We start from the raw sequence: 14,641 nt of genomic DNA on the forward strand, positions 1-14,641 counted from the left end.
TTTTCACAAGAACATCAACATCCTGATTTTTGTAAGAAACCACCTGATTTTAAATGTTCCCAATGAATTTCAAAATTGTTAAAAAATACAATGTGCATCAAGATAAAATCTCAAGCCCTATCAAACACCCAGACTAAGAGCATTGGCCTAAAATAAAATGCTATATAAGGACAGACGGTTTTATGGATAATTTAATTAATGAAGGAAAAAATTGAAAGCTTTCAATTTGGGGAGTCAGGAATAGACTGACATTTGGAAAACTATCAGGAAACAGCTCATAAGTGAATAATAAATACAGATAATATAGGTAGGTAGGCAGATACACAAATGAGTACATAAACTATGGTAAATGGCTAGCTAAGACAGAGAGTGGTGGGCACAGTCAGATGGATACACTTGAGCACAATGCTGAGGCTACTGGGAAATCAGATTTTTCAGAACTATTGAGGGGGGTGGTCTCAGAGGACTGGGGCAGATAGTGATAATAGGGAACTAATAAAACCCAAAGGTAGAAGTATATTTATGGTGATAGACTTTCTGGCCTTGAGGACACCTTGGCTGTTCTCTCTGGAGACATCTGAGCAGGACGTACTGGGGGTCACATGTGAAGTTGCTTCAAATTTCTGAGATCCCAGGTGCCTGAGACTGCCACATCCCACATTTTGTCTCCCACATTTCCTCCCTGAAGACCTCGGCTCATGAAACTGGGCCATTAGCTCAGCTTTCAGACCATAAGCACGGAGGAGTGAAGTGGGCGTGAGGGTGAAACAGCAGAGGCATCTGGCCCTGGATACAGAGGCAAGAGGGCACACTGGCTCCATGAGACAGGAATGAGTCTCATTGCTGAAATGCAAGCTCACACATGGCAAGAGACCCTTCAAAGGCAAATCCAATCAGATGTTGGGAGAGAAATGAGCCAGACTTCAGGAAAATCTACATGGCCCTACTGGGAGGCAACCCATTTGAAGGGAATTCCCCTGGAATCCAGTTGGAGATTGGCATTTTGGCTAGTGCAGCATCTTTGGGGCTACTTTTTCTCCCACACTGCTTGCGCTGTGATTTTGCCACTGCCCTCCCCGACCCTTACCATCTGTCAGAGTTTGGAAGCACATCTTGCCACTGAACTTGCCGTAGCCAGCAACAGTGCGGGCGCGCACCTGTACCACATATACCATGCCAGGCCGCAGCCCATCAATCCTTGCTGTGTTGGTCTGACTCCTGGCCATGGAGGAGTTAAACTCATTGTGTTCCTAAAAGAAAGCAAGGGAAAGGGTCACCATCCCATTCCTGAAGGCTACACCCCCAGCCCATTCCACCCTGGAGTACGCAGGCCCCATTAGTTCTTGGTCCTGCAGATCTGCTGGAAGTTGTCATCAGCTCCAGGCCATTCCTCTGGATGGGGACAAGAAGTCTGATCTGGGCCAAGGGAATGCAGGGATTCAGGGTCAGGTCTGGACTATGAGGTGGCCACATTCTGAAGAAAGAGGCCCAGGGAAATGGCTGAGTGCTCAGGGACTGGCAAGGAAGCTTATAGTCATTCTCTAGTCCTCCTCCCCCACGGTTCAGAGGTGAAATAACATAGCACATTCAGCTTTGCAAAATCCCCTCAAGTCTCTGACCTCAGCAGAAGCAAACTAGGCAACATCCATCTGCCCCCTGCTGTCTCTCTTTGTCTTGCTTCTGCTGAGTTGTCCTGTTTTCTCCCCTGACTCAGGATCTCCCTAGACACTCCCCAAAGTGGCTGTTCTACCTCACTTCCCTTCAGTTCCTTCAAGTGCTCAGGCAAAAGGCTTTGTGTCCACTCTGCTGAAGAGGTAGAGGCCACTCTGTACTGCCCTCCACACCTACTTCTGCCCTTACCTTGCCCTGTGTCTGGGTGTGCATCCCCCAGCTACTTCCTGCCAGCATTCAGAGCGGGTGTGTACCTTGTTCCTGGAGAGCGGCCCCTGTGCCCTCATCCCCCCACCTACTCGGGATCAGCCCCATTCTTCTGTCTGTCACTCTCTCCGGCACTTTCTGTGCTGACCACTATAGTCCCTGTCATCTGCACACTTGGGTCCTCTGATGTGCAGAGAGTTCTTCTGTTTTCCAGAAGCATGACTCTTTCGCCCATCATGAGTGCCCTTAAAGGTGGCTTTTTCTCCTTGCTGCTTATCTTATTAAACACGTGATTTGTGCCTGGACTTTTGCAGCCTCTTGTCTTTCCTGATGTTCCCCATCCACCCCACCCAATGCCACGCTTCTTTTCTTAAAAACTATCATCATGCAAAGGCAAAACTCTTAAATATAAATTCACAGGTCCTTCATGCTGAAGTCAATTCCAATCGCTCACATTCCCCTAAATCCGGGGACCACATCTTGGCCAGCAGGCATTTGCTTAGGCTGTTTTCTTTGTCTAAAATGTCTCTCTCCAGGGCTCCTCTACTCCATCCAGATTGCTTAAGCCTATATTTCCCAAGGCCTCCTCTCTTGGAAGGTTTCTCTCACCAGTCTGGGCTGTGGACTCTACACCACTGTCATTCCGAATCACACCTCACCCCAGCACCTTCTTATATACCAGCCTGGCCTCTAATCATTTTCACATGAGCATATCTTTTGTTTGCAAAGATTCTGGGTTATCTGCAAGTATGCACGAACAGAAGCTTGAAGCCCGGGCCTGTCTTTGTCTGTACCATGAATCCTAGAGAAAAATGGGGATCTAGTGAAAATGAAGAGTTTGGATCACTAGGAGGGAGTGATCCAAGTCCCTGTGTCTCCTGTGCAGATCTGGGGTACTGAGATGAGTTCTAGGCACAGTGGTTCAAGAAGCATGCTTTACAAATTGTAAACTGCATTCTCAGTAAAATGACAGAAGAAAGAGAGTTGAGCTAGGATATAGTACAGTGATAAGAAATTCCCATTGTTTAAAATATATAAAGAATATATTTTACATAAATATATGTAAAGAATACAGTACAGTGAAAAGAAATTCCCATTGTTTAAAATATATAAAAGCCTACTTTGCAAAATCAAAGATGACCTGATGTGTATTTACTCACTCATTCCTTCATTTGGCCAGCCAGTTACGTTTATGACACACTACTATGTCAGGGTGCTATACATGGGCTGCAGGTACAAAGGCATGGTCCCTTTCCTCTGGGGATGTAACATCTGTGGGTAGACTGATAAATGAACAGAAGACGACAGCAGTGTTGACTGAGTGAGTTGGCAGAGAGCAGTTCAGGGGATTGTGGGGGCACAGCAGAGGACCATCCAGCCCAGAGATGCAGAGTGACTCAGGGAAAGGGTGACCTGAGTTGAGTCACAAAAGATGAAATAAATTAGCCACATGGATGGATGTGGAGAGTGAGAACAGAATTAAACATACAGAAGCAAGGCCTAGAGGAGTTCAGGAGACTGCAAGTAATTGGCATATCTGAAGTGTGGGTGGCATAGAAATGCCCATAAATGATTCAGAAGCAATTGTGAGGGACCACAGGTCCCAGGTCAGCTCAAACACACAGTTGAAAGTTACAAAGAGGACCATTCTCACTCTAATGAAGGGGATGTCTACTGGGCCCTGGGAGAGACTGCCTGCAGAGGAGCTGCCCACCCACTATTTGATCTATTTAAACACAAGGGGATCCTCCCCACCACCGATCAGGGATTCAGAAGAAAGGCTGTCCACTATAAAAGGGATGTCATCCAGAACTTTGATCATTTCTATTTTGACACAGTGCAGACCTGAGATCTGAAACTATGAAAATCACCAAGTAACCTTGCAAATAAGAATAAAATTCCATTGCTACAAAATTCAAGCAGCTGCCTGAATTCTCTGGTTTTACTAGAATCTGCTGAAATCAGGCGCTGGTTGATAAATGTGAAGCAGTGACTGGATAGCTGTTATTGAAAAACTATTTTAATACATCATTGGTATTTGGATTGTGAGGACCAAACATTACTCCATAATCACTTTATAGTCTAAACATTCTTGAAGAAGTTCAGTGATTAAAATGAATATTAGCTCTTGTTCCCCACAAAATCATTAATCAATTTCGGGCAAATCAGTAACAGCCACAAGTTACTTTTTTTTTTCTATTGGTTGCTTATGACTGATTATAAGTATGTCGGAGACAGAGGATGCAGGATGGAGAATGCAGCTATTGAGGACAGAGACCATGTTTCCCTCATTTCTCCTTCCCCACCCCAACATGCAGCGCAGTGCTCATACCACCTGGGTGCTCAACAACTCAGTGCTAAATGAATAAATAAACAGTACACTTCGGTCCAGTTATTTGAACCAATTGATTGAGCACAAGATATTGCCAAGGTCTGAAAGAGTCTCTCTGAGAAAATGATCCTAAAATTTGAAAGGTAGGAATTCCCAAGGCCTAAACCAGCCAGTCCTAACCTATACAGTTATTATGAAGAGCGAGTAACCATAAACGCTTAATCATTAAGACAGCTGAGAGCAGATGTAGATGCTCCTCCCATGGTTTGCCTACAAGCGCTGACACCAGGAGTGAAAAGTGCTACACGACAGTAAACAAGACAGAATGATGAATGGAAATGTATTAAAATGGGGAAGGAGATGAACATGGGAAAAGCTCGGGGAGTGTCATCACCTCGATGGCATCTGAGCTCTCTATTAATGGAGGAAGCAAAAGCCTCATCAATTCTACTCATAGAGTGAAACTGAAAGGGGTCCTAAGTGCAAACCAAGGGTTATGTGGAGCAGAAGACCCATGGAAGGTTTTCAGGGGTTACAAAACTGCCCTCATGAACCAGCTACCTGTTTTGATAAAGTTCCACTGGCACCCAGCCACGCCCATCAATTTGCATATTGCCTATGGCTACTTTCCTGCTACAAAGGCAGAGTCCACTATAGCAGTTAGGGCAAAAACCATATGGCCCAGAAGCCTAAATTAATTACTTTCTGGTTCTTTACAGGAAAAGCTTGCTGACTCCTGGTTTAGATGAAGGGGCTGGGGCTTCCTTGTGGGGAGAGGAGATGGCACAAGATGAAGAAATAATGGGGTTTGCTTCTTTGGACCAAATCCAGGACACCCACTGCACTGAATTCTGTGTTTACATCTTCTAAAGACCAGGATTCCAAGGCCACACGGAGCAGATAGGCAGATCATTCTGTTCGCAAGTATTTGGATTTATTATTAAGATACAATCTCTTATTTTGGGAGCCACATTAATTTTGAGATCCTCAGCATCAGGGGTGCTTGCATCCATGCTCCTATCAAGCTCAGAAGTTTCCACCACTGAAGTATAATAAAAATGTGTAAAGTTCTGTTTCTGTGACTCCCTAGCTATGACCTGTGTTGTTATGGGTAAGTCATTTAATGTTTCCATGACATAGCTCCATCATCTATAAATTGGCTATATGTGTTTTCAAGTATATACTTTTTTTTTTTCCTTTAAGGTTCAGAGCTAATAAATCTGTGTATATCTGGCACAGAATAGATACTCAGCATACGATGAATTATCATCATTGCTTCAAAAGGCCCTCATGGGCTAACATCTTTTTCTTTGGTTATCTTAGGAATAGTCAAAGCAATGTAACGGACTTTGTAGCCACGCACTCCATAAATGAAGGAGCATTCCACAGTAATATACCGAACGGTAACCAATGTTTGGGCAAATAACCTTCTGTGTTCCCAAGGAAAGCATTCTCTCCTCTGGAGTGGGGACAATAATATGCTTCACTGAGGTGTGGAAGCTGCTGCAGGCACTGGGCTGCTGTGTATGTGTGTCTGTTAATAATTAGTACAAATTACTAAGGAGCAGGGAGGTAGCCTGAATGGGAGAATAAGCTGCTTTTATAGTATAAGAAGTTGAGGTTAATTACAGTTTTCAAGGGAAAGCTGTAAGGGGAAAGGCAGTGGAGGAGCTTGGGCTGGTTTGGGAGGAAGGAGCCAAGGCACACAGGCATGAGCCACGTGGCTTCAGTGCTCAGCCTGTCATTAAGCCTTTGACCCCTACCCTGGCTGCCCACTGACGTGACTGCTCTGGGCACAGCAGATGAGGAGAAGGAGTATGTGGTCTCTAATACATTCTCCCCTCTTCCCAGCACCACCAACTGCTGCAGGGCAAAGGACCCAGGCTCGCTTCCCAGCTGTGGGACTCTGGACAAGGCTTTTGTTTTATTAACTTCTTTGTTTTCCTTTTAAAAACTTCTTTACCCATAGCAATGATACTAACATTTACCACATTGGCGTGTGAAGAAGAAAGTAGATAATGTTTATAAAATCCCTGGCACACAATAGGTGCACACTGGGGAGAAATTATTACTATTTTTCTGAGATGAGGTGTTATTTCAATAGAGCTACAAGCTTATGTGTGTGGGAAGGGGGACTGGGTGGGCCCTTGTTAGGTCAACTCTGATGACAAAATGAGATCATGTGGTCAGTTAGTCCAAACACATTGTTCCAAAACATGTTAAAAAGTCAACATTTATTTCATTAACTGACAAAAAATATCTAGCAAGTAAGAGCCCTAAATCCAAAACGGATTAGATATAACAGATGCTTATGAATTCAGCTGGTTTAAATTATTTCCAATTCACTGAAGTATCTGAATCAACTCTTTATAAAACCCAATATTCTCTAAGTAGAATAGAATGCCGCTTAATCCTCCACCTTGCTTGCAAGTTCGGCTCTAATGGCTGAAGGGCATACCTCCTTACAGACTAGATTGGTGATCCATCTAGACCTCCGCTTTCAGGGAGGTAAACTGCTACCATTCTATAAATGTGAAAACTGTGACCTAGAGTGGTTAAGTAATTGGACCACAGCTCCACGGCTGGTTAGCTGCACAGGGCACTGGAAATGAGGGCTTCTGCTTCCAGTGCAGTCATGTCCCACTATTCAGCACGGCTTCCCTGTTGCAGGGCTGCAGGTCTCTGTTTCTGATCCTCTGCTTATTTCCACTGACCCACTGCAAGACCTCACCCAGGCTCAGGACTTTCTTATCTACATATTGACAACTCCCAGATGGACATCTTCACCCAGTCCCCTCCCTTGAACTCCAGATGTGCACCTCTTGCTGCCTACCCCACATCTCTGCTTGGCCATTTTACAAGCATTTTAGACACTGAGCTGAACTTGTGTTCCTGTCCTCACATCAAATATGCTCTACCCACAGTGATCCCCTACTCAGTCAGTGCCGGCTACATTGTTCTAGTGGTTCAGGCTAAAACTTTCCCATGCCAGAAATCCAACTTGCTGAAAATCCTGTTGGCTCTGCCTTTAGCTGACATATCTGGAAATCAACTACATTTCAACAGCCCTCTGCTTTTACCCTGATTCAAGCCACCATCATCCTTGCTAATAATGGTAGATCTACCAGGCCCTGTTCTTAGTGGAACAGCTTAAATGATCTGTCCAAAATGTAAGTCAGATCTTGTCCCTCCTCCACTCCTCAACCTGCTGTAGCTCCATATCTCACTCAGTGCAAAAGCTCCAGTGTTTTTTGTGTTTGTTTGTTTGTTTGTTTTGTTTTGTTTGTTTGTTTTTTGACAGAGTCTTGCTCTGTCACCCACGCTGGAGTGCAGTGGTGTGATCTAGGCTCACTGCAACCTCCACCTCCTGGGTTCAAGTCATTCTCCAGCCTCAGCCTCCTGAGTAGCTGGGATTACAGGTGCCTGCTACCACTCCTGGCTAATTTTTTGTATTTTTAGTAGAGATGGGGTTTCACTATGTTGGTTAGGCTGGTCTTGAACTCCTGAGCTCAAGTGATCTGCCTTCCTCAGCCTCCCAAAGTACTGGGATTGCAGGTGTGAGTCACTGCACCCGACCCAGTCTTTAAGGCCCAACATGATGACCTCCTCTGGTAACCTCTCTCATCTGTCTATTACTTCCCCATTTGCTTGCATCACTCCAGCCATGCTGGTTTCCTTCCTGCTCATTGAATCACCAGTCATGATCCTGCCTCAGGACCTTTGCATAGGCTGTTGCCCTTTCCTCCTCCAGATAACTGCTTCACAACAGTCTTACTTTCTTCACGTTTACTCAGATCTTACCTTCTCCAAGAGGCCTATCTCTACCCCTCTATTTAATTCTTCATCCTGCTCTTCCCCAAGCCAGACCCTCCTGATCCCATTTACCCTGCTCCTTTTTAAAATTTTTTTTTCCTCTATGCTGCTCATTTTCTAACACACTACATGATTTTCTTATTTGTTATGTTCACTGTTTATTGTCTGTTTCCCTCTGTTAGAAAGTCAGTTCCTCAGGCGCAGGAATCTTTGTCTGCTTGATCACTAATATATCCTAGAATAGTACCTGTCAAATAGTTGACAATACTTATGGAACAAATAAGTGAATGAATAGTGTGTTTTTACAAATAATGTGTTGGGTTAAAACAGAAGGCACTATACTTTCCTAAGATTTTTGCAAAGGCTGCAGTTCACCCTGGTTAAGAGGGAGGCCAGGGACCAGTTCCACCAGGCACCATTTCCCTTTTCTTGGCGGCACATACCCCACTGTCATCCCCAGGAGCAGCTGCTAAAGGGTAGTCAAAGAAAATAATATATAAATTTCTATTTCTGTTAATTTTTATCTCATACTTTTGAATAGCCTTTTGAAAAAAAACATTTTACATGTTTTTTATCCTCCACAAATATATTAGTGCAGTAGTACTTGCATATAATTTATAAATAAGCTTATTTTGGAGGTACACAAACACTTTGGAAAACACTGATCTACCAAACCACACACTCCTCTGAAGGTTTGGGGACCCCTGGCAGTTTTGTGGCATCTGCATTAGTATATCAAACACATGACTGGAAGAATGGGACTGGTCCTTCCCAGCCAGTGAACTATCCAGATTGCAGGATGGTGGACTGGAAGTTTCTCTCCTTAGTTGGCACAGAAAGTGCCTGGGCTTTGAACAAGACTTTTGCCAGGGCAGACCTGGAGAACTCTCCCAGGGACCTTCTGGCCTCTGTTACCAGAATCCTCCCTCCCTCAGCAGCCTATCTCCTTCGTGCCTTCAGCTAGCAACCATCCATGGAACAGTGGCTAGCCCTGGGTCTTGCAAGCTTATAGGTAGAGCTGGCTCACCTTCTCATAGTACCGGATCTCATAGTCCAGGATGATGCCATTGGGCTGCTCCGGCTGTGGCCATGACAAGGTGATGCTCCTCATAGTGGCACTGACTTGGTGCATGATGGGAACGGTGGAGGGGGCTGTGGAGAGAGGAAGAAACAGGGCAGCTGAACAGACACTCAATTATAGGGGAAGGGCCATCTTCCAGAGGTAAGCAGGGAGAAAAATGGCATTCAGTTTGAACTCTGCCCCTTCTTTATCAGCTGAACTGGATCTGCAGAACTTCTTGTGGGTTTTGCAGAATCAATGGAGTTTGGATAACAGAGGAGAGAGAAGGTAGCATTTAGGAGAGGAAAGCATGTGTGCACGGGAACTGGAATGGACATAGGACTTTCAGAGGCAGCAAAGCTTGACCAAAACAAGAGACAGTTGGAGGAATCAAAGGAAAAGACAGGAGGAAAGGAGGAACACTGTAATGTTTTTGAGAAGAAGGTGTCGAAGGAACCTCAGTCTTGCATTTGTGGGCTGAGCTATTGCAGAGATGAGAATCTGGGGCAAGAGATGATAATGAGAGAGTAGAACCAGTTGGTACAGAATTACTGTACAACAGAAAGGAACATTCTAGCAAACATCTCTTCCTAATACTTCAAGTTAGATTTTATTATACTTTAAAAGGAAGAGAGGAGGTATCTCTCAAAAAGACAAGAACACAGACCAACAACAGAGCTACAGTCAGTTTTCCAAATGAGGGCATTTCCAATAAAGAATTCACAAGTATAAATGAAGAAATGATAAACAAATCAAACCTTTGGAAACAAGATAATTACAAATCTGTAAAGTTGATTCAGAAATCTCTGTTTGGAAATAATATTACTTATTTCCCAATTCAACATTTTTTCATGTGGTGTAAGTAAAATGAAAACAGTCTGGAAATAATAAATGAGGGCTGTCTTTCTAGGGGAAGAGGCAGGTAATGGATGAGGCTTCAATCTGTGCTCTGCTCAGGGGCTGCTCCGTTTAGTTCTGGCACTTTTGCAATGATGAAGGTCCTTTTCCTTACTCGAACTCCACTTTACAAAGGTTTCTCTGGGGACCACAGCTGAATGACATTTACTATCCTCAATTCAAGTTAACAGATTGCCCTCAAAGACCTGGAATTACACAGCACAGCTATGGGGTCACAAGGGGGCTGCTGCTTTCTCCACTACTCATTGGACCCTCAATGAGTCCCTACTACGTGCAGCCCCTGGGGGAGAGGAGGCAGAGCACTTGTTCCGAAGATGCTTCTAGTCCAGGAAAGCCATAAAGAGTAATAAGTGTGATAAGGGCTCAGAGTCAGAGTGTCCTCTGGGACCTTGAAGGCAGGTATGCCTGGTTCCCATTAGAGACCTTGTGGTGTCTGTGAAATGCACCTCTCAGAGTTCCTAATCCTTGAAGAGTAATTAACTAATGGCCCCAGTTCCTGCACTCTGCAGTCCATCACCATATTCACACAGAGGCCCTGATTCCCACAGGCTGCACCCAGCCAATGACTGGGAGCAGCAGGGATGCCATGGCAGACCCATTCCTGTGATATATGGGACTACTCTGATGGGCCACTTCCACTCAAAGACTCCAGAGTGGCCTTTCCAGCACTACCTTATAACCCACACAGCAGGCTATAGCGCTTCCTACCCTACCCAATCCTCCTTCCTTCCCTCTCTCCTTTACAGAGATCAGACCTTTCTTATGATCTGATGGCTCTCCCAGCCTCCTCCAGCTCCCATCTCATTTCTCCGGTAAATCTTTCATACATCTAATCCCATCTTTGTGTCTGCTTCATAGAGGGTCTGAATTAATGTAGTTTTGATTTCCCCTACAACGTCCTTGTCGGGAATTTGCTGCCAAGCTCCTGCTGTGCCCCCAGAGAGGGGAGACTTCTTGCCTCCAGGAGCTGCTGTTCTATACTTGGGTAAGTCTCACCAATTTACATATCTTCCTATCTTTATTTGAAAGTTATCTTCTTCCCACTGGTTTCCATTCTGCCAACTGAAGTAAGAAAGGATGTTCCCCCTCCCACAAAATGTCTTGTCAAATATCTAAGCAAACTAGTTAGATCTTCCTTGAGTTATTCCTGCTGAAAAAAAAAATAGTCAAATATTTTTCCCATGACCATTACATGCCCAACCCAAGATGGCTCTTTTCCAGATGAGACCATGTTCCCTAAATTCTCTTTAGGCATGAGGCTTGGAGGTGAACCCAATTCTCTTTCCACTCTTTGAGCAGCAAAGATTAGAATAAAACTAATATCTACCATGACCTGTGTATTATATATCTATTAATATGACCATTAGCCTTTGGATGAAAAACATGTCCCTGCTGTTCAGTCCTGAAATGGCAGTTGTATATAACCTTTAGGTCTCTCCATGGTATGCTCCTCATCTTTTGTCTGTAGAGTTGGCTTTTGGCTTTGACTATGAGAATGTACATGTATCTCAACCTTTATGGTGTTAAATTTGGCCTATTTGTTTAGTAAGTGAAAATAATTTCTTATCGTGATTGAGCCATCAAGTGTATTTTCTCTTGCCTCCAACTTAGTAATATCTATAACCCAGGTTAATTAATTAATTAAACATATTTATTGAGCATCTGCCACGTACCAGTCACTTTTTAGGTTCTAGAGGCACCACAGTGAACAAATAAAATTTCTTGCCCTCATAGTGCTTACTTTCTAGTGGGGGGATTCAGCAGAGACTAGAGCTAATAAATGAATCATAAGCTATGTTAAAATATATTAAGTACAATGAAAAAAATGGAGCAGGGAAAGGGACGCAGGATGCCAGAGGTGGGAGGTGTGTGGTCAGGGAAGGCCGCCTGAGAAGCAGATACAGGAGCACAGGGTTGAAGGAGGGGAGGGAGGGAGCCGAGAGGATATCTGGAGCAGCCGGGACAAAGGGGCTGATCTAGGGGCATCAGGGAGTCAGTGGGACCCAGAAGAGAAAAGTCCGTGGGGGCAGGACCCTGAGGGACACTAGAAGGAGTTTGGCTTCTACCCTGAGCAAGCTGGGGAGCCACAGGAGGACTGTCAACAAGGCACAGTGATGTAATCTGACTTATATGATACTGTCATCACTCTCTGCTGTGTTCCAAATAGAATGCAGGGGTCATGAAAAAGCGGGAAGCTGATCACAGCGCTGCTGTAGTAATATACCTGGGAAACAATGGCTGCTGAGACCTGGCCTGAGCAGTGCAGTGGGCAGATTCTGAATCTATTTAGAATATTTCCAGGAATTTGGGATGTGGAAGAAAGAGAAGAGTCAAGTGACTACAAGGGTTTTGGCCTAAACATCTGGAGGAATGGGGCTGCCATCAACTGAGATCAGGGAGACATTTCTAAAAGCAGTTTGAGAGGAGAGACCAGGTGCTCCACTTCAGACCTATTAGATTTGAGATGTCCAAGGTGTCCCAGAGCAGAGGCTGAGTACCAGATAGGTGCATAAGGTCCATGCTGGAGACCAACTGGGAGTCACCAATCTTTCACAGATATTGAAATCAGTGGAACTTACAGAGATCACCAAGAGAATCAATAGATAGAAAAAATTCAAGATTCAGAAGATGAGGAGAAAACACTAAAGAGGCCTGAGAAGGAAAGACCAATGAAGCAGAAGGAAAACCAGGAGAGCGTGATCGCCTAGAAACCAAGTGGAAATAAGGTACTCCCAGGAGGAGAGAATACATTAAATGCTACTGCTAAGTCAGGTAAAATGAAACTAAGAACTGAGCCCTGGACTTATCAACAAGGCTTGATGGTTAAATACGTGAATGGCCTGTGATCATCTTTCCCAATACCTTGCAATCACAGGACAGAGTCATGGGGGAGGATAAAGACAGTTTAGGGAAGGCGAGGCAGTTTTCTGGAATCAATCCAGATCATTTGAGGATCCCAATGGGTCCACAAAGACAGAGTGAACAAATAGCTCCTGAGAGCTCTTTCCTTCCACTGCACGCCATGACTCTCAGGCTGCCCTTGCAGACCTCTGTGGAGGCACAATCTACATGTTGTGAATCACATCAGTTTCATAGAGGATTTCAGAGTCCCTCTGTCTTGAGAGCTGAAACATCATGTATTTAAAAACGGAAAGATCAATGCTAACAGCCTGAGGATTTTGCTGGGCTTGGTTCTTCTCCTTGTCTCTACTGTCTGGAAAGCCATCATTAAAAACGCAAGATATTTGCCAACCACTGTGCCAGTCCTGTTCTAAGCACTGGGGACAGAAGAACAAGTAAGAAAGTCACAGCCCTGCACTTCGGGTCCTTGGAGTCTAGTTGGGGTCAGATGGTAAAGAGGCAATCACAGGACAGACTGATCCAGAGGCAATTGACTGCGAAATCCATGGAGAGAAATGCTCCTGTCACTACACATGGTACGAACCCCCTAGCAGTCAGCAGCACATGGGTCTGGGAGGAGCTGCCAAAGGGTGATGGCCATCCCTGCCTGCATTTCTCACATTCATGGCAATGACTTAAGCGTTGCAGGCATTGTGGAAGACTGTGTGTTCTCGCACAGGTCATTGTAAATTGCTTACATTTTATTGCGATGAGATTTAGCACATGGGAGAAAGCAAAAAAGCATTTCTTATCCCACCTGAAAATCAGGAGCAGCTTATGTTCAGTGCTCTGCCATCAAAAATCACCTGCAGTGATAAATTTGGTTTTTCCCTCTCCAAAGGCAAATGCCGCCTCTTGATCTGTTGCTTTATGTGCTATGAAAGTTTCAGACAAAACAGAAAATAATAAGAATGAACTCTGGTATTCACTCAAACACCAACTTCTTCTAGCAAAACTGAAGCTAAAGATTAAAGAGGATGAGAAGATTGATTCAAAGAAGCATCCCCTTTTGCCCCCAAATACAATGGTTTTCACAGTAAGTCCTGGCTAGCTGTCTTTTCTCCGTACTCCTCAGATGAAGGGATAGTTTGATTGAACACCTGAAAGAGTCTCTTTTTGGCAAACACACACAAAGCTTTTGAATAAATTAAACATTCTACTGAGAGAAAGAAATGAAAATAAAGAGTTCACAAGATTATTCAAATTTAGCAAAGAAACAAATATGGACCCTTCTTCAGAAAAGGTAAGGAGAAAGAATTAGTTTAGGGTTACTTGGAAAGAAGTTGATGAAGGTCCAAGAAAGATGTGTTAGGTATAAAGAGGTGGTGCCCAATAAATCCAAATGGACTCAAAGGTGCCCTGCACCCTTTCTTAGCAAAGGAAGAGGCTGACCCAAAAGAGAACAGGGACCCAAAGAAGAGAGCAAAGAGCAAAGAAGAGTGTCGTCAGACTACAAGGTAAAATCAACTAGGGTTCAAACAGAATCAGAACCAGAGTGTTGAAGAAGAGAGTTACAGCCAATAATAAAAGGCCTTGTAAATGTGTCAGAAGCAGAAAGACTTAAAACATCACTGGTCAAGGGGCTCTGGAATGGAGAAAAAAGCAAAGGCAGGCTGAGTGAGTGAATCCTTTGTCTCTGTTTTTGCCACCAAAGACTCTGGGGAAAACTTACTCCCAAATTGCTTTTAAAGCAGACAGATCCAAGATAGTATATCACACACAGCAGAGGAAGAGCACAG

General features: G+C 44.3%; 1 protein-coding gene across 1 annotated transcript in view; it reads right to left on the minus strand.

Moving 5' to 3' along the window:
- Positions 1–14,641, minus strand: part of EPHB1 (EPH receptor B1) — a 444,507-nt gene that overhangs the window by 89,815 nt on the left and 340,051 nt on the right. Inside the window, exons 6-7 of the mRNA XM_025377642.1 lie at positions 9,051–9,175; positions 1,088–1,250 (exon numbers count right to left, since the gene is read on the minus strand). Coding sequence (XP_025233427.1) covers positions 1,088–1,250; positions 9,051–9,175 — 288 coding nt within the window. The remainder of the gene's footprint in view (positions 1–1,087; positions 1,251–9,050; positions 9,176–14,641) is intronic.

Source organism: Theropithecus gelada, chromosome 2 (assembly GCF_003255815.1).
Source record: "Theropithecus gelada isolate Dixy chromosome 2, Tgel_1.0, whole genome shotgun sequence".
NCBI lineage: Eukaryota > Metazoa > Chordata > Mammalia > Primates > Cercopithecidae > Theropithecus > Theropithecus gelada.